Source organism: Erithacus rubecula (assembly GCF_903797595.1).
Source record: "Erithacus rubecula genome assembly, chromosome: 8".
Lineage (NCBI taxonomy): Eukaryota > Metazoa > Chordata > Aves > Passeriformes > Muscicapidae > Erithacus > Erithacus rubecula.
In genome coordinates, this window is record NC_136659.1 from 7,252,636 (window position 1) to 7,265,331 (window position 12,696).

General features: G+C 39.8%; 1 protein-coding gene across 1 annotated transcript in view; it reads left to right on the forward strand.

Annotated features, from left to right (window-relative positions):
• The first annotated feature begins 284 nt into the window (after nucleotides 1-284).
• COL3A1 (collagen type III alpha 1 chain) overlaps nucleotides 285-12,696 on the forward strand; it is a 48,654-nt gene continuing 36,242 nt past the window's right edge. Inside the window, exon 1 of the mRNA XM_079310709.1 lies at nucleotides 285-512. Within this exon, the coding sequence (XP_079166835.1) occupies nucleotides 434-512 (79 nt within the window). The 5' untranslated portion in view covers nucleotides 285-433. The remainder of the gene's footprint in view (nucleotides 513-12,696) is intronic.

The following is a 12,696-nucleotide window of genomic DNA, read 5'->3' on the forward strand; positions in this document are numbered from 1 at the left end:
AGGAAAAAATGCTTTGCCCTGGAGGCTTTGGCACAGGGCTTTTTTTCACATGCATATATGTCACACAGAGTGCATATACACTGTTCATATACAGTGTCAGCACGCGTTTCGTACACACACAAAAGTTCCAGATGTGCTGTGTATCTTGTTTAGTTGACTTTAGTCTTCTGTAAAGCCAAGAGAAATATTAATCATTCATTTACTGTTAGGGGATGGTCTTCTTCTCATGTTTCAGTAAAGGGGGTGGAAAAGAAAAGTAAGCCAATTTTTTTCCTATTTAAGGCCAAAGCTGGGGAATGCTTGTGGCTGAGTTCTGTACATGGCCCGGTGCTGGAAGGGCAGGGAACAACCGATGTTGCTATTTTGAACAGATTTTTTTCTTCCCCCCCCATTTTTATTTTTGCACAGAGAGTCTCATGTCTAATATTTAGACATGATGAGCTCTGTGCAAAAAGTAACTTTGCTCATTCTTGCCGTGTTTCAACCCTCAGTTATTTTGGCACAACAAGTCGGTGAGTAATTCAAGCTTCTTATGATTTCATGTTTTTATTTTATTTTTATTTTTATTTTTACCAATAATTTTAGTAGCTTGTAAGAAATGTGTATGCACGAATCTCACCACAACACTTTTCCTTCACTAATTCAGCAGTCAGATATTTAATGGGGAAGCTGAAAGCTGCAAGATTTGGAGTATCATCCCAAAGGTTTCTCTTTGCTTTGCTTTCTTTAAAGTTAGAAGGACTGCACAGTGCTCTCTGCCCTGGCTGCAATTGTTCTTGTTCTTGCTTGTTTTCCTGCTACAGACACCGGAGGGATTCTAAGCTATTTCTTTTAACTCTTGGAATAACATTTAAAATGTTAGCTCTGTGCTGCCTGAAAGCTCTTTGTCAGAAGAAATAAGTCTTTGCTTCCAGCTATTTTATTTGGAGTTCTCCTTTGTACTTGTTTGTCTTACACTGGCAGCGTGGGGGGTTTCTTTCAACAGTTTGTGTGCAGAAAAATTTAAAATTCAGTTTTGTTGAAGGAGTTTTTAAGACTGATATATGAAAATATGTCAGCTTGCAAAATTCTTTCTTTGGCATAGAACAGGAGGGTAAATTAATTCCCTCAGCTGCAATAGTTTGAATCAGGCATCTGCAGGCTGTTTCAGCCCCTCACGAGACTGATTTGCAGTTGATGGTATGTGGAAGTCCATGTGAGTGTGTGTGTGCATGTTTACAGAGAGCAAGAATGCCAAAAACCAAGTGAACATGGAATACAGAGGGGAGAGAAGTACTTTGTATACAAGAATTCAACCTAGAGTGAAGATAAGTGTGGTATGAGTATTTAAGTTAAACAGATGGCATTCCACAAGTACAGCTGACCTTTTTTGGATGTGCTCAGTTCCTGCTTGCCAGATATTGTAAACCAGACCTTCCTTAAGATAAAACACTTTTCTCTCCAGTAAATATGAAAGATCAGCAATTTATTTATTCCTACAGAGAGGCAAGGAATAGCCTTACAATTAACATGATAAGCAGCAGCCAAAGAAAGTGTGGTGCTATAAAGGAAAGCCAAATGCCTCTAAAATCACACCCTACACTACTCTGTATGACACACTTAATGAAAATGATTACTTGAGCCAGTTCATGGCAAACCCATCTGTCTCACCATACCTGGACAGGGACCTCTGCAGAGGAGTGAGTGTGAATCCACCAGGAGCAGCCTGTTGGCACTGGAGCATTTGGAGCTCAGGAGGATCTGTGCATGGGCAAATCAGGCAACAGTCTCTGCAGCACCAGCCTCCCTCACCTAGCACAGACACAGGCTAAGCCTAAGTGCCTATTAAAAATAAATAAATAAAATAATGCATATATTTTGCAGAGAGTAAACAAAATTTACTGTGAACTGACACTTTTCTGTTCTGCTTTGCCATATACAAACTCTCTCTCCAATAACCTTCATTTAGATTATAAGGATTATGAAATGCAGAGACTATAACATTTGAGCAAATATGTGCTGTGAGTTTTCTCTTCTTACAGCAGCAGGCAATATATATATTGTTTATATTTAAAATGCAGTAAGTGTTCTTTTATATACCTGTGTCTATCTGCAAAGGGATAAGCACTGAAAGACCATCCAATATAAAGTGGAGGAACATACATTTTATTTCTCTCCATAAACAAACTCCTCCTGAGTGTCAGGTCTCCTTCCCTCACTGTAGTCATATCCCTGGACATTTCTGAGGTGCAACATATATTTGACTCAATAAATGGTAAATTTTGGGTAGAAGAACAATACACAAATGAAGTGTGAATGAGTATTCTCATTTCCCTGCCACATTCCTGTTTCATGGTGTTGTAACATTTCCTTACTGGGCTACCTTCCATACTATTTACAGGGATGAGGTTACACAGAGAGACTGATAAATCCCTCAAAAAATTGGATTCTCTCCTCACTTTAGAATGTTTCTTTCCACACATTTGAATATGCTTTTCTCCTAGAAAATAATAATTGAAGGGGTTGATTATTTGTATCACTAATTCATGTGCAGGGCAGGGAATGGACTGGGAAACCAGATTTTCCACAACTGAAAAGAGAATTTCCAGACATGCTGAAATACTCTTTCTTGTCAAGAAAAATGTTTATATGGTTAGTATCAAATGTAAGTCAATATAAAATTTTCCTTGGGAAAGCCTGCCAGGAGACAAGACTTGGCAAGATATTAAGGAAACCACTCAGTATACACTGAGTTTAGGGTAGTCAGATGTACCCCTGGGCTATGTTTCTTTGTCTTGCTGTAATAGCTTGGAATGGAGATTTGAGTACAGCCTCAGGCTAAACCTCTTCTAGAGCTTGGGATCTGCATACAACAAGGAATATTCTGTGAATTCCATGACCAAAAGCTGTATGTCCTTGTAACCCACCAGGATGTTTTCAGCCTGGAGATGAAATCACCTTGACACAATCCAGGTTTTCTGATGTGTGACAGGGCTTTCAAGCCCTGCCCATGGTCCAGATAAGATGCCCCCTGATGGCTGACAGGACAGGAGGCCAGCACTTCTGACACCACAGATGATTCAGAGTCCAGCAATGCATGTTCAGTTCCACCCTTTGGAGGCACCTTTACATCCTGCATATTAAATTACTCAGAAGTGTGGGATATTAGAATGCTTCTTTAGGAAGGAAATCCATTCTCCACCCAGCGAGCACAACTTGTGGAAGCATTTCCTAAGCCTTGCAGCCTGCATTCATCCATTTTTCTTGAGTTTGTAGAGGCAATTCCAGAAGACAGAATAAATTTTAGCCAGGCAGGCTGGATGTATTTTACAGTTTCCACTGCCTACAAAGAAAGCACATCCACAGCACCCTCTCACAAGTGCCAAAAGGGAGGTCAGATGGATTTGGGCCTGTCTCAGCTGCATCTCTGATGCTTAAAGGATATCTCAGTCAGCCAGAGCAGGACACTTCCAGGTACACCCCAGTCCTTGAGGAAATTCACTGAGGTCATTAGGAAAATTCTCCTGCTCTGAAAGCAGTGTGACAGCAATGCCAGAAACCTTTCAGTATTATTCCAAGTAATTTTTTGCCCTAAGGTAATTTAGTGTTTTCCTTGTAATGCAAGTATTATCTTGGATGTTTGGTCAGGAAACCCATTTCTGAGGTAATGGCTAAATGCTAAAATCTGTCTGACAAGACTTATTGACCTTTCATATTACTTTCATTTGCAAAGTGAAGTTTCAAAATTATATATAACCATTACACGGAGGCTTCAAGAGTCAGAATGCAAATGACTTTTCCTGTTGAGCACCCACTTCTGATCCCTGAGAAAATAATGATATTTTAGGAAAACTTGTAAACAGCTGATTTGGCCTTTTTTTTTTTTTTTTTTTTTTTTTTTTTTTTTTTTTTTTTTTTTAATTAACTGGGAAGGATTAGATAGCATGTAAAGAGGATGGGTACTGTACAGATATCATTATTTGTGAGACTGCCAGACTGTCATGTTTAGCAAATGGAACACTGCACACATGTGCTTTTTGTTGATAAACTTCCAATTTAAGGGTAAATGCTAACAACAGAACTATCTCTCCTCAAAGGTTTTGGTAACTCAGAAAGGTTTCCATCCAGTTTTGACAGTAAAACCAGATGATGCACATCTGTGTGCCAAGAGATAATTAACCATCATAAGTAATCTGGACTATGTGAAGTAATGAAATATCTGGGGTCTACTCCTCTCCTTCCATTTTTCCTAGCTATTTTTTACCAAGCACACTGCAGACAAGGTTATGCTTAGGAAAATTGAAACATTCCTTTCTGGTCTGGAAAAATCATGCTAAATGAAAGCCTGGGGAATCCACCCCCTCTAAACATTATATATATGTTCTTGGAAATATGACAAATTTCATAAACACATTTTATATCACACACCCCTGGAACACATTAGCCTTAGGAAAATGAGACTATTATATAACCCTTTCATTATTTTCCAGATTTGTTTTTGACTTGAGACCAAATCACCCAATCTACACAGAGTGATTTTTCTGAAAGAGGAGGTGGAGTTGGAAACATCCATTGCTTTATTACAGGGAGAAGAGGCAGAGGTAGAAGGGTGTTGTTGCTGGCACAAACTTCACTGTTGATGCCTCAGTCAGAGTCATTAGGTTTACTCTCCTCTTAGTGCTGCAGATTACAAACAGATCCTATTTCCTCTTCCAGCTTCTGCCAAAGTGTTGAGGTTTGAAATAAGCAGCCAGGTGTCACTTGCAAACTCTGCTGATGCCAGCCTTACACAACAGCTGGGGAAGAGTTGTAATTAATGCTGCTCAAAAAAAGAGAAAGAAATTACCATCATTTTTTTGTTCCACAGGCTGGCTGAGAAACCAGATGGACACTATTCCATTAGTTGTTGCCCGAGCTAGGTTCACACCTTGTTTTAATCAGAAATCTGCAGAAAATGGCAGAAATGCCCCCAAAATTGGGACAACATGCTGAGGATCGGTAACAGAAACAATGCAGAGTGGTATTTAGAATTTGGGGTTAAAATAAATTTCTTCAGAGTTGAAAGGTTCAGCCTACCAGGAAGGGCAAACAATAACAAAGTGCACTTTCCCAGGCTGGTGGGCACCTGGAGCACTGTATTGCTCTTGATGTTTCTGTGGTAGTTTCCCAGTCTGCTGAAGAGCACAGGCCACAGCTGCTGTAAGAGTTGCAACATTTAATTTGTTGGTTTGGAGTAATGACTTGTCAAAGCTCACAAAATTAGATATTAGTGCAATGGTCAAACCATTAATACTCCAGATTATGCTGGTCTTTAGTCATGCTTGTTTAAGAAACTGGGCAAAAGATCTCATTTAAGAAAAGCGAAATTTTTGGCAATGGCAAAGATATGTTATTAACAAATAGGGGGTTTTATGGTCTTAAAGTAACTTGATTAGAGTCCTACAACATTGCAGTTTAATATGATGGACCACTATTCAATTTATTACTGACAGCACCCAAAAAATAAAGCAGGCTTGAGAAAGGTATAATAAAATCTGTTCTGATTCAACATTGCTACTGTTAGCTCATTCTCAATGTTGTATCCTGGTAAACTGTAGATTACATGATTAACCTGGTTTAGAGTTCAGTATCTACTGCCAATTGTCTCTAATTTTGAGACATTCTTATTTTGGTTTTTGACAGATGATAAATAACCTTCAGCCCTACATGAAACAAAAATTTTAGTGTCATCATTTAGCTGCTGCGATTTTACCAGCCTATCCCTCCTTCTACATATCCATGGTAATACACCTTTCACAGAAGGAGAACTGGGCACAGATGTTACCCCTGCTCCAGGAGGGGTAAAAACAGTTATTTTGCCTCTGTAGCTTCAGGTCAGGCTGTTGAGGGCAGCGTGCAGAGAATGCTGCAGCCCCTGGCCCTCAGTGTGCTGCCTGCCTGCAGCCCAGGGGTGCTGTGGATTCCTCCTGGAGGGCTGGATCTGTGGGGCTGTGCTTGTCACAGCAGTGGTGGCCCTGTGGCACAGGTGCTGTCTGGTGGCTCATTGCTGCCAGCTTCCCACAGCCTTGGTGACTGCTGCAGGACAGCTGCTTCTCCAGGGATTTTTTTTCTTCCATTGATTCTTCTGATGCACAGGGTTCATTAAGCTTTCCTTTCTGTCCTCTCTGTGGCTTCCCTGACAAGAGACATTTTGTCACTGGAAAAATCTGTAAGGAATTCCCTGAGAATTTCCTGATTTTTTTTCCATTCAACACAGACATTGTTACAGGAAAATAAGATTTGTATATTTATATGTAGTGATCATGCTGTTAATATGTCTCACATGGCTTTGAAACTGTATTAAAAAACAAAAATTCAAATATTAACCCTTGCATTGCTTCTGACTGTGGTTAATCAAGACAGAACCTCCATAGGTAGTAAAAAATTATGAATTGCAGGAATCAGAAAGTCTCTTCTATAAGTACAAGAGAGAGAGAGAGGGAGGTTTGCTAATCCTATCTTAAATGCTGGAAAGGTGCAAAGAGGAATGAAATCCACCATTGGCTGTAGAGTAACTCATCTTGCACACAGAGGTAGAGTACATTATATTTTTTTGTTTATATTTTCAAACAATCATTACTTTTTCTCATCTTTTCTTTCATAGGAAGGGCTCTTTGAATTTTGATTTGAGGAAACTTAACCTACTTTCAACCACTGTTTCTCTTTATTTATTTTCACTTCAGAGCCAATCTTGTCTCTGAGTTTGAAAAGTGGAATCCTCTGCCTGTTTCATGTCAACATGACAATGGAAAACATGATATAACCCCCTCCAAAAACAACCATTTGTTGGCTTTAGTTTGGATAAACTTCAGCTCTGGGACTTCTGGCTTTGTTTAGTTTAGAAGAGGAGATTCCTTTCAGATTAGCTCAGAGGCTACTTCCATTTTCCCCCATTTATGTCAAACCCTTCATTTAAACATGAACTATCAGAAAGAGAATGAAAATGGTACCTCCTTAACAATGTCTGTACATTTTTGTCCTGCTTTGATTCAAACAAATACTCCGTGGAGAGATGTCTGCCAGGAAGGACAAGGCATGCACAGGACTTTGAACAGGAAGAATGTGAGGGTAATGGAAATATATATTTTTCAAGGCCAAATGTGGATTTTTGTTTTGAAAGCTTAGGCTTTCTCCTACAGCTAAAGGGGCACCCAAATGACTGTTGAGAAATGAGGGATGTGAATTGTAGATTTATCAGAGAATGGCCTTCAGCAAAATGCAAAGCTATCCACAGCCACTGGAGACACATCCCTTTCTGCTGCTGGATTTCTCTTTCAAGTGGCTGTGCATCCCACCCTGGAGGGTGGCACAGGCACCTCTGCTCTCCCATCAGGTGAAACCTTCCCTCCTGAGTGCAAACCTTTCGTGGGCTGCTAGGGCAGCTTCAGGCACCTCTTTATTCCCAACTCCAGCGCTGCAAAGGGCAGCAGAGTCACAGGAACATCCCAGGCACGTTTTGCAGCAGTAGATATGAAAGGATGATCTGTGTCTGGAAAATACTTCCCACAGCAATTCAGCCCTGGCAGTTCTTGGAAAACTGCTGGACATAATCAGTTCCCACTGAAGCTCCCTGCAGTTCACGCCCAGTGACCAGTTGGTGCATTAGAACATCTTTTTTCCTCTCTTCTTTCCCTTTGCGCTGCTTCTTCTCTTTTCCTTCTTTCTACTTGATTTAGGAAAATAAGCAAGAACAAAATTGCATCTTTTTTTTTTTTTTTCCAAACAGACCAGACAGAAACAATTGCTCATCTGAACAGAGTTAATGGGAAATATGGGAAGCATCGCTTATTGTTCCTTTGATGTTAACTGCAATAGCCATGCTGAGCATCAAAGAAGAATAAACTACATCCCCCATGCTTTCCTTCAGCTATAAGCAGCAAAAATAGGATTTGTATTTTCTTGGAAAACACTTTTATGTTCATGAGAGCCGCTTTAAAAAAAAAAACTTACATCTTTTCTGGTTTTGTCTTTAAATCTACTGTATGGTTTCTGCTTGTTTTCCTACAGAGCAGTAGTCATTCCATGCCAGCTCTTTAAGAGAAGAATGTCCTAGTGAAAGCAAACAATGGGCTGTGTAGTGGGAATTGCAAATCTTTGAAAAGGGTAATTGAAATCTGCTCAGACATTTTGAAGACTCTTTGCACAATATTCTAAGGCTGTTGGTGGCTTGGCTGTTGGCAGGGTGGTCCTCTTTGTAGCTCCCTCTTTTTTGTATGAACAGAATAACATCAATATGGAGGAAGAAAGAAAAAAGGTTTTCAAGTCCAACTGATTATTTCAGAGCAGCTGAAAAGAGAAAGATTGCTGTAAATGTCCTTCAGGGAAGAATCAAAAAAAGTGAATTGTACAGAGTCTTTTCATTTATCAGGTGTTCTCTGGCTCCAGCTCTTCCACCCATACCTTTTAAGGGCTGCAGCAGATAAACTGTGCTGGATTGGGTTGTGTCTGCTGCAGATGTTCCATCCCTCCTGGGCTATGTGGTGCTGTTTATTCTCTCCCTATGCCAGCTGAGGTTGTTGCTGCACAGAGCAGGGAGAGCTAAATGTGTGCCAGGACTCAAGCAGCCACTTCAGTAGCAAGGCTGCTGACCTCTGATATTAATAAGAAGTCAGCTCTCTGCTTGCAGGCTCTTCCCTGCACCAAAAGTGTGAATTTTCACCTCACTAGGGAACTAGTTAGGAAGATCCATAGGTCTTTGTGCTTGAAAAATGGCCAGGCATAGAACTTGACATTTAAAAGTGTCTCCAAAATTAAGTTGTCTTTGGTACCCTGAGAAAACCTTCACAATACTTACTTTAGTAGCCCTAGGAGGTTGACAATAAGAGTGTTGTATCCAGTGTACAAATAGCCATTTAATATCCTCTATGAGGCAGATTAAGAAGAATTTCAAATACTGCCATCCATATCCAACAAACTGTCCAAAATGGATGTGGGGTGAATTAATACAAACTTGAATAAGGAATGAATGAATACAAACTGTTTTGCAGATGAAACTAGGTTAATGATGCACTATGCATTCAGAACCTCACCACAACCTTCTGAATTACAAATACCCTTAATTTATTGGCAGCCAAAGATATGATTCTTTTCTTTAGACAGTATGCCAGAGCACTTTAATCCTTCACTGGAATATGAAACGCAAGAACCAAATCCTTCATTTACTTCCAACTTCTGAAATTACAGGGAAACCAATAAAATCATGCAGGGACTTAGGCCAGTGTAGAATTTGCCCCCCTGCTGCTTTACTCATCTCAGATGTAAGTTCATTATGGCTGTGGAGTTATATTGGGGTGACTTTGTCCAAGGTATCTGAAAGTATAAATGATATTACCACATGTATTATACTGCCATTGTAATATTTCCCATCTGCTTCAGCCTCAGGAGAGAAGCATTGAATCAAGCTGATCTCTTCCAGGGCAAACCACAGAAACAGCATTGCATAAATCTGTTAGCCCTCTCACAGAGCTAAGGGGAAAGAGAGGATCATGTCCCATTTGAAATTTTAATTCCCTGCCAAAAATTGTTTTAATTACAAATTTAGACATTGCAAAACAAAAGTCGTAATTTTTTCCCCATGCAGTGTTTAGGTTTTATCATGCCAGAAGCTTAAAGCATCATTAATTAAGTAGTGTTTTAAATGAGGTTCTATGTGGATCAAGCTTTAACAATCAATTTCCATTTGTTCCCTTCCTCTTATCAGATCAAAAGCTGAACCTCTCTTTCATGATGTTTTGGATCTGTCAGTCTGGGAAACCTGTGCAAAATTACTTTTCCACTTTATTTTTAATTCTTCCCAGGAGACAGACCTACTGCAGGAAATGTCTCAAAGAACCCTCCAATGTTATAAACTCTTCCTGGTCCTAGCTAGAATCAGGAATGCAGAAGTATGTCTTTGAGTTACACCTTGGGGGTATTTTAGTAAATTTTTCCTCTTAATTAATCCTAGTAATGTTGAGCTCGAACTATTGCTTTTCTTTAGAAATATGTTAGGCCAGGTTTTTATGGAATACAGTTGGAAGGTTCTGAGTGTTCAAAACCAGCATTACCTTGACACTTGGATTCTGATTAGAAGTCTTCATTGACTGCTGGAATAAGCAGGATGCAATAGCTAATAAATCCATTAAATCATCAGAAATCATATTAGAGCTTGAATTTATGTCCATTTTTGCTTAGTTTAAGACACAAGTCTTTATGCAAGAATTTGGTATCATTCACTCTAAAGATAAGAAGCACATTAAAATCATATTACTGAAGTACTAAAATTTATGCCAGCACTACAACTAAATAGCCACAAATTAAGTTCTTTGCAGCCTGTTGCTTTTTCTTAGCATGACACCACATGGCACAAAAAATATTGTAACGTGAGAACAGAGGGGATGGAAAAATCTCATAGGCATTTTACCAGCAATTTAAGAGTAGCTGAAGTATGATGCACTTGTCCCTCTAAAAGGCATTGAGTGCACTAAATTATGATGAAATGTCTTCTTACTTTGTGTCCTGCTCTAATGCTAATGTTACCCTTAATAAAAGATTTGATCTGTCAGGCACTGAAGAGCTTCAGTTACCACCAGAATGCCTTGAAGCTAACATTTTTTAGGTCTGATTCAAAGCCCAGTGAAATCAAGGGAGGTTCTGATCAGGCAGTGGTTACCCTTAATCAGGGAGGAATTATCTGAATTCTGCAGCTTATGGCAAAAGAGGTTGTTATCTACTAAAAAGAGCATAAATATAATTGAGTCACTGAGTCAGACTGTTGAGAGGGGACACTGGAGAGGAAATCCCTGAGTAACATGTCAATACAGATGGTCATTCAGGAATATCTTCCTCCCATGAAAAAAGCAATTTGGCCCATGATGTTGTAAAGGAATAGCTAGGAACAAAAGGGGTACAGCTGTCTCCTGAATCCAGCAGAAGTTTTTCCTCAAAATAACTTTTATGAGTTCAGGAACAGACAGTCAACATTTCTCTGGGCAGCCCCAAGAAAGAAGCAAGGTGATAGATACAGAGCAGTCAGCTCTATTCTGCCCCTTGTATGACTCAGCTTGAAATGACAGTTCTGCAAAAAACAGCTCTCCTCAACCAAAAGAGCAAAGAAATCGCCTTGCACTTTGTTTGCCTATTACAAGTTTTGAAACAAGGGAGTTCTTTTGCCACAGTTTCTTACGCCAGACACCAGCTGAAGCAGCAAGGCTGTTGTGTAACATCTCTGATGGGATATTTCTGCTCACTATTTCCTTGCAGCACTGCTGTGCCAGGGTGACCTTTCGAAGTTGTATGAAGAACATCATTTCAGAGTGTCAGCATGAGTGTTCAAATAGAGAAATTTGTGAAACACAAATGTTGAAACAGAACAGTGTGAGAGAATCAGCTGCTTCAGACCATACTACCTTTTGAGAAGGGCAACAGCCCTCTGAAGATAAAGCAGAGTTTTTCAACCAAGATAAAATTAGAGTTTTTAAATCACACTTTGAAAGATTAGGAAAAAGCCAATAATCTGCAGGGGAAATAGAGGCATTTTGTGTTTTACTTGGTAACAAATATGCTTAGGATATATTCTAATCCTGATATTTCTAAAACTTTTTAAAGTCTGCAGAAAGATTGTGGCATTTGTAGCATATAAAGATGAATGAAGGGAGCAAGGAATGAGCTGTTTAAAATGCAAGCACTTGTTTGTACCAGTGCAGGCCTGCTTTTTTTCTTATTTATTTTGTAATCTGACACACAGACTGGGTGGGTCTTGAAGCAAGGGTAGTTTGGCTATGTGACTCAAGGATCCTCAACCTGAGGATCCAGACTCTTCTGTGCATTGCCAGTGGAACAGCACATGACTCCATCCTGCAACACCCCTGACAGACAAGTACAGCATTATGCTTAACCAGCATTCTTTTAAGCAGCTTTTTCTTACTCTGTATCTGAGAAAAGGGGAAACCTGGGACTGGGCAGTGGCAGAACTGTTTGAACGCCAGCTTCCTTGGCAGACAGGCATCCCTAGAAGTAAGAAAGCTTCGGTTTCATTCTGAAAGAACAGGATGTAGCTGTCCTTTTTGGTGTGAAACTTGGGAAATCTGTGAACTATTCATTTACACTCCTTTTCCCTTCCACCTGATAGCAGTTCTTACTTCTACAGCTCAAAGACCATGAAAGCATTTTTAAGGTTGACCCACTCTGGTTTTGCACAGTCTGCATTTAAGTGTTTAATAAATGGAGGCTTCATTACCTCCAATCATCTGTGGAGAAGCCTTACAAAATCAATACTATTAAACCTGAAAATATCCTAATAGGTATGGATACCTAAATTGGCCCTTATGTCCTCATGCACCATGTGAAATTGATTCAATTAATTAGTTGTTTAAGACAATTCCAGCTGAGAAAATGTATGAAGGCCTTGCAGTGGAAAAACCCCAACTTGTTAGACCATTTCTTTTCCTTTTTTTCCACCTCCTTTCCTGACTCCTGTGACCCAGACAGGATTTGAGCCCTTTCGAGTACTCAGCACTGACCGGACATGCCAACAGCCCAGGCCATCCCAGCTGCTCCAGCCAATTCATTCATTATGAGAGTCTGCTTGTTTCCATTACTGATGATGGGATGGAACGAGTGTGTTTGAGTTTCTTATAAACATCATCCTAACACCAGACAGGGAGCCCAAACCATTTGCCTCGAGGTAGATGCTGTGGC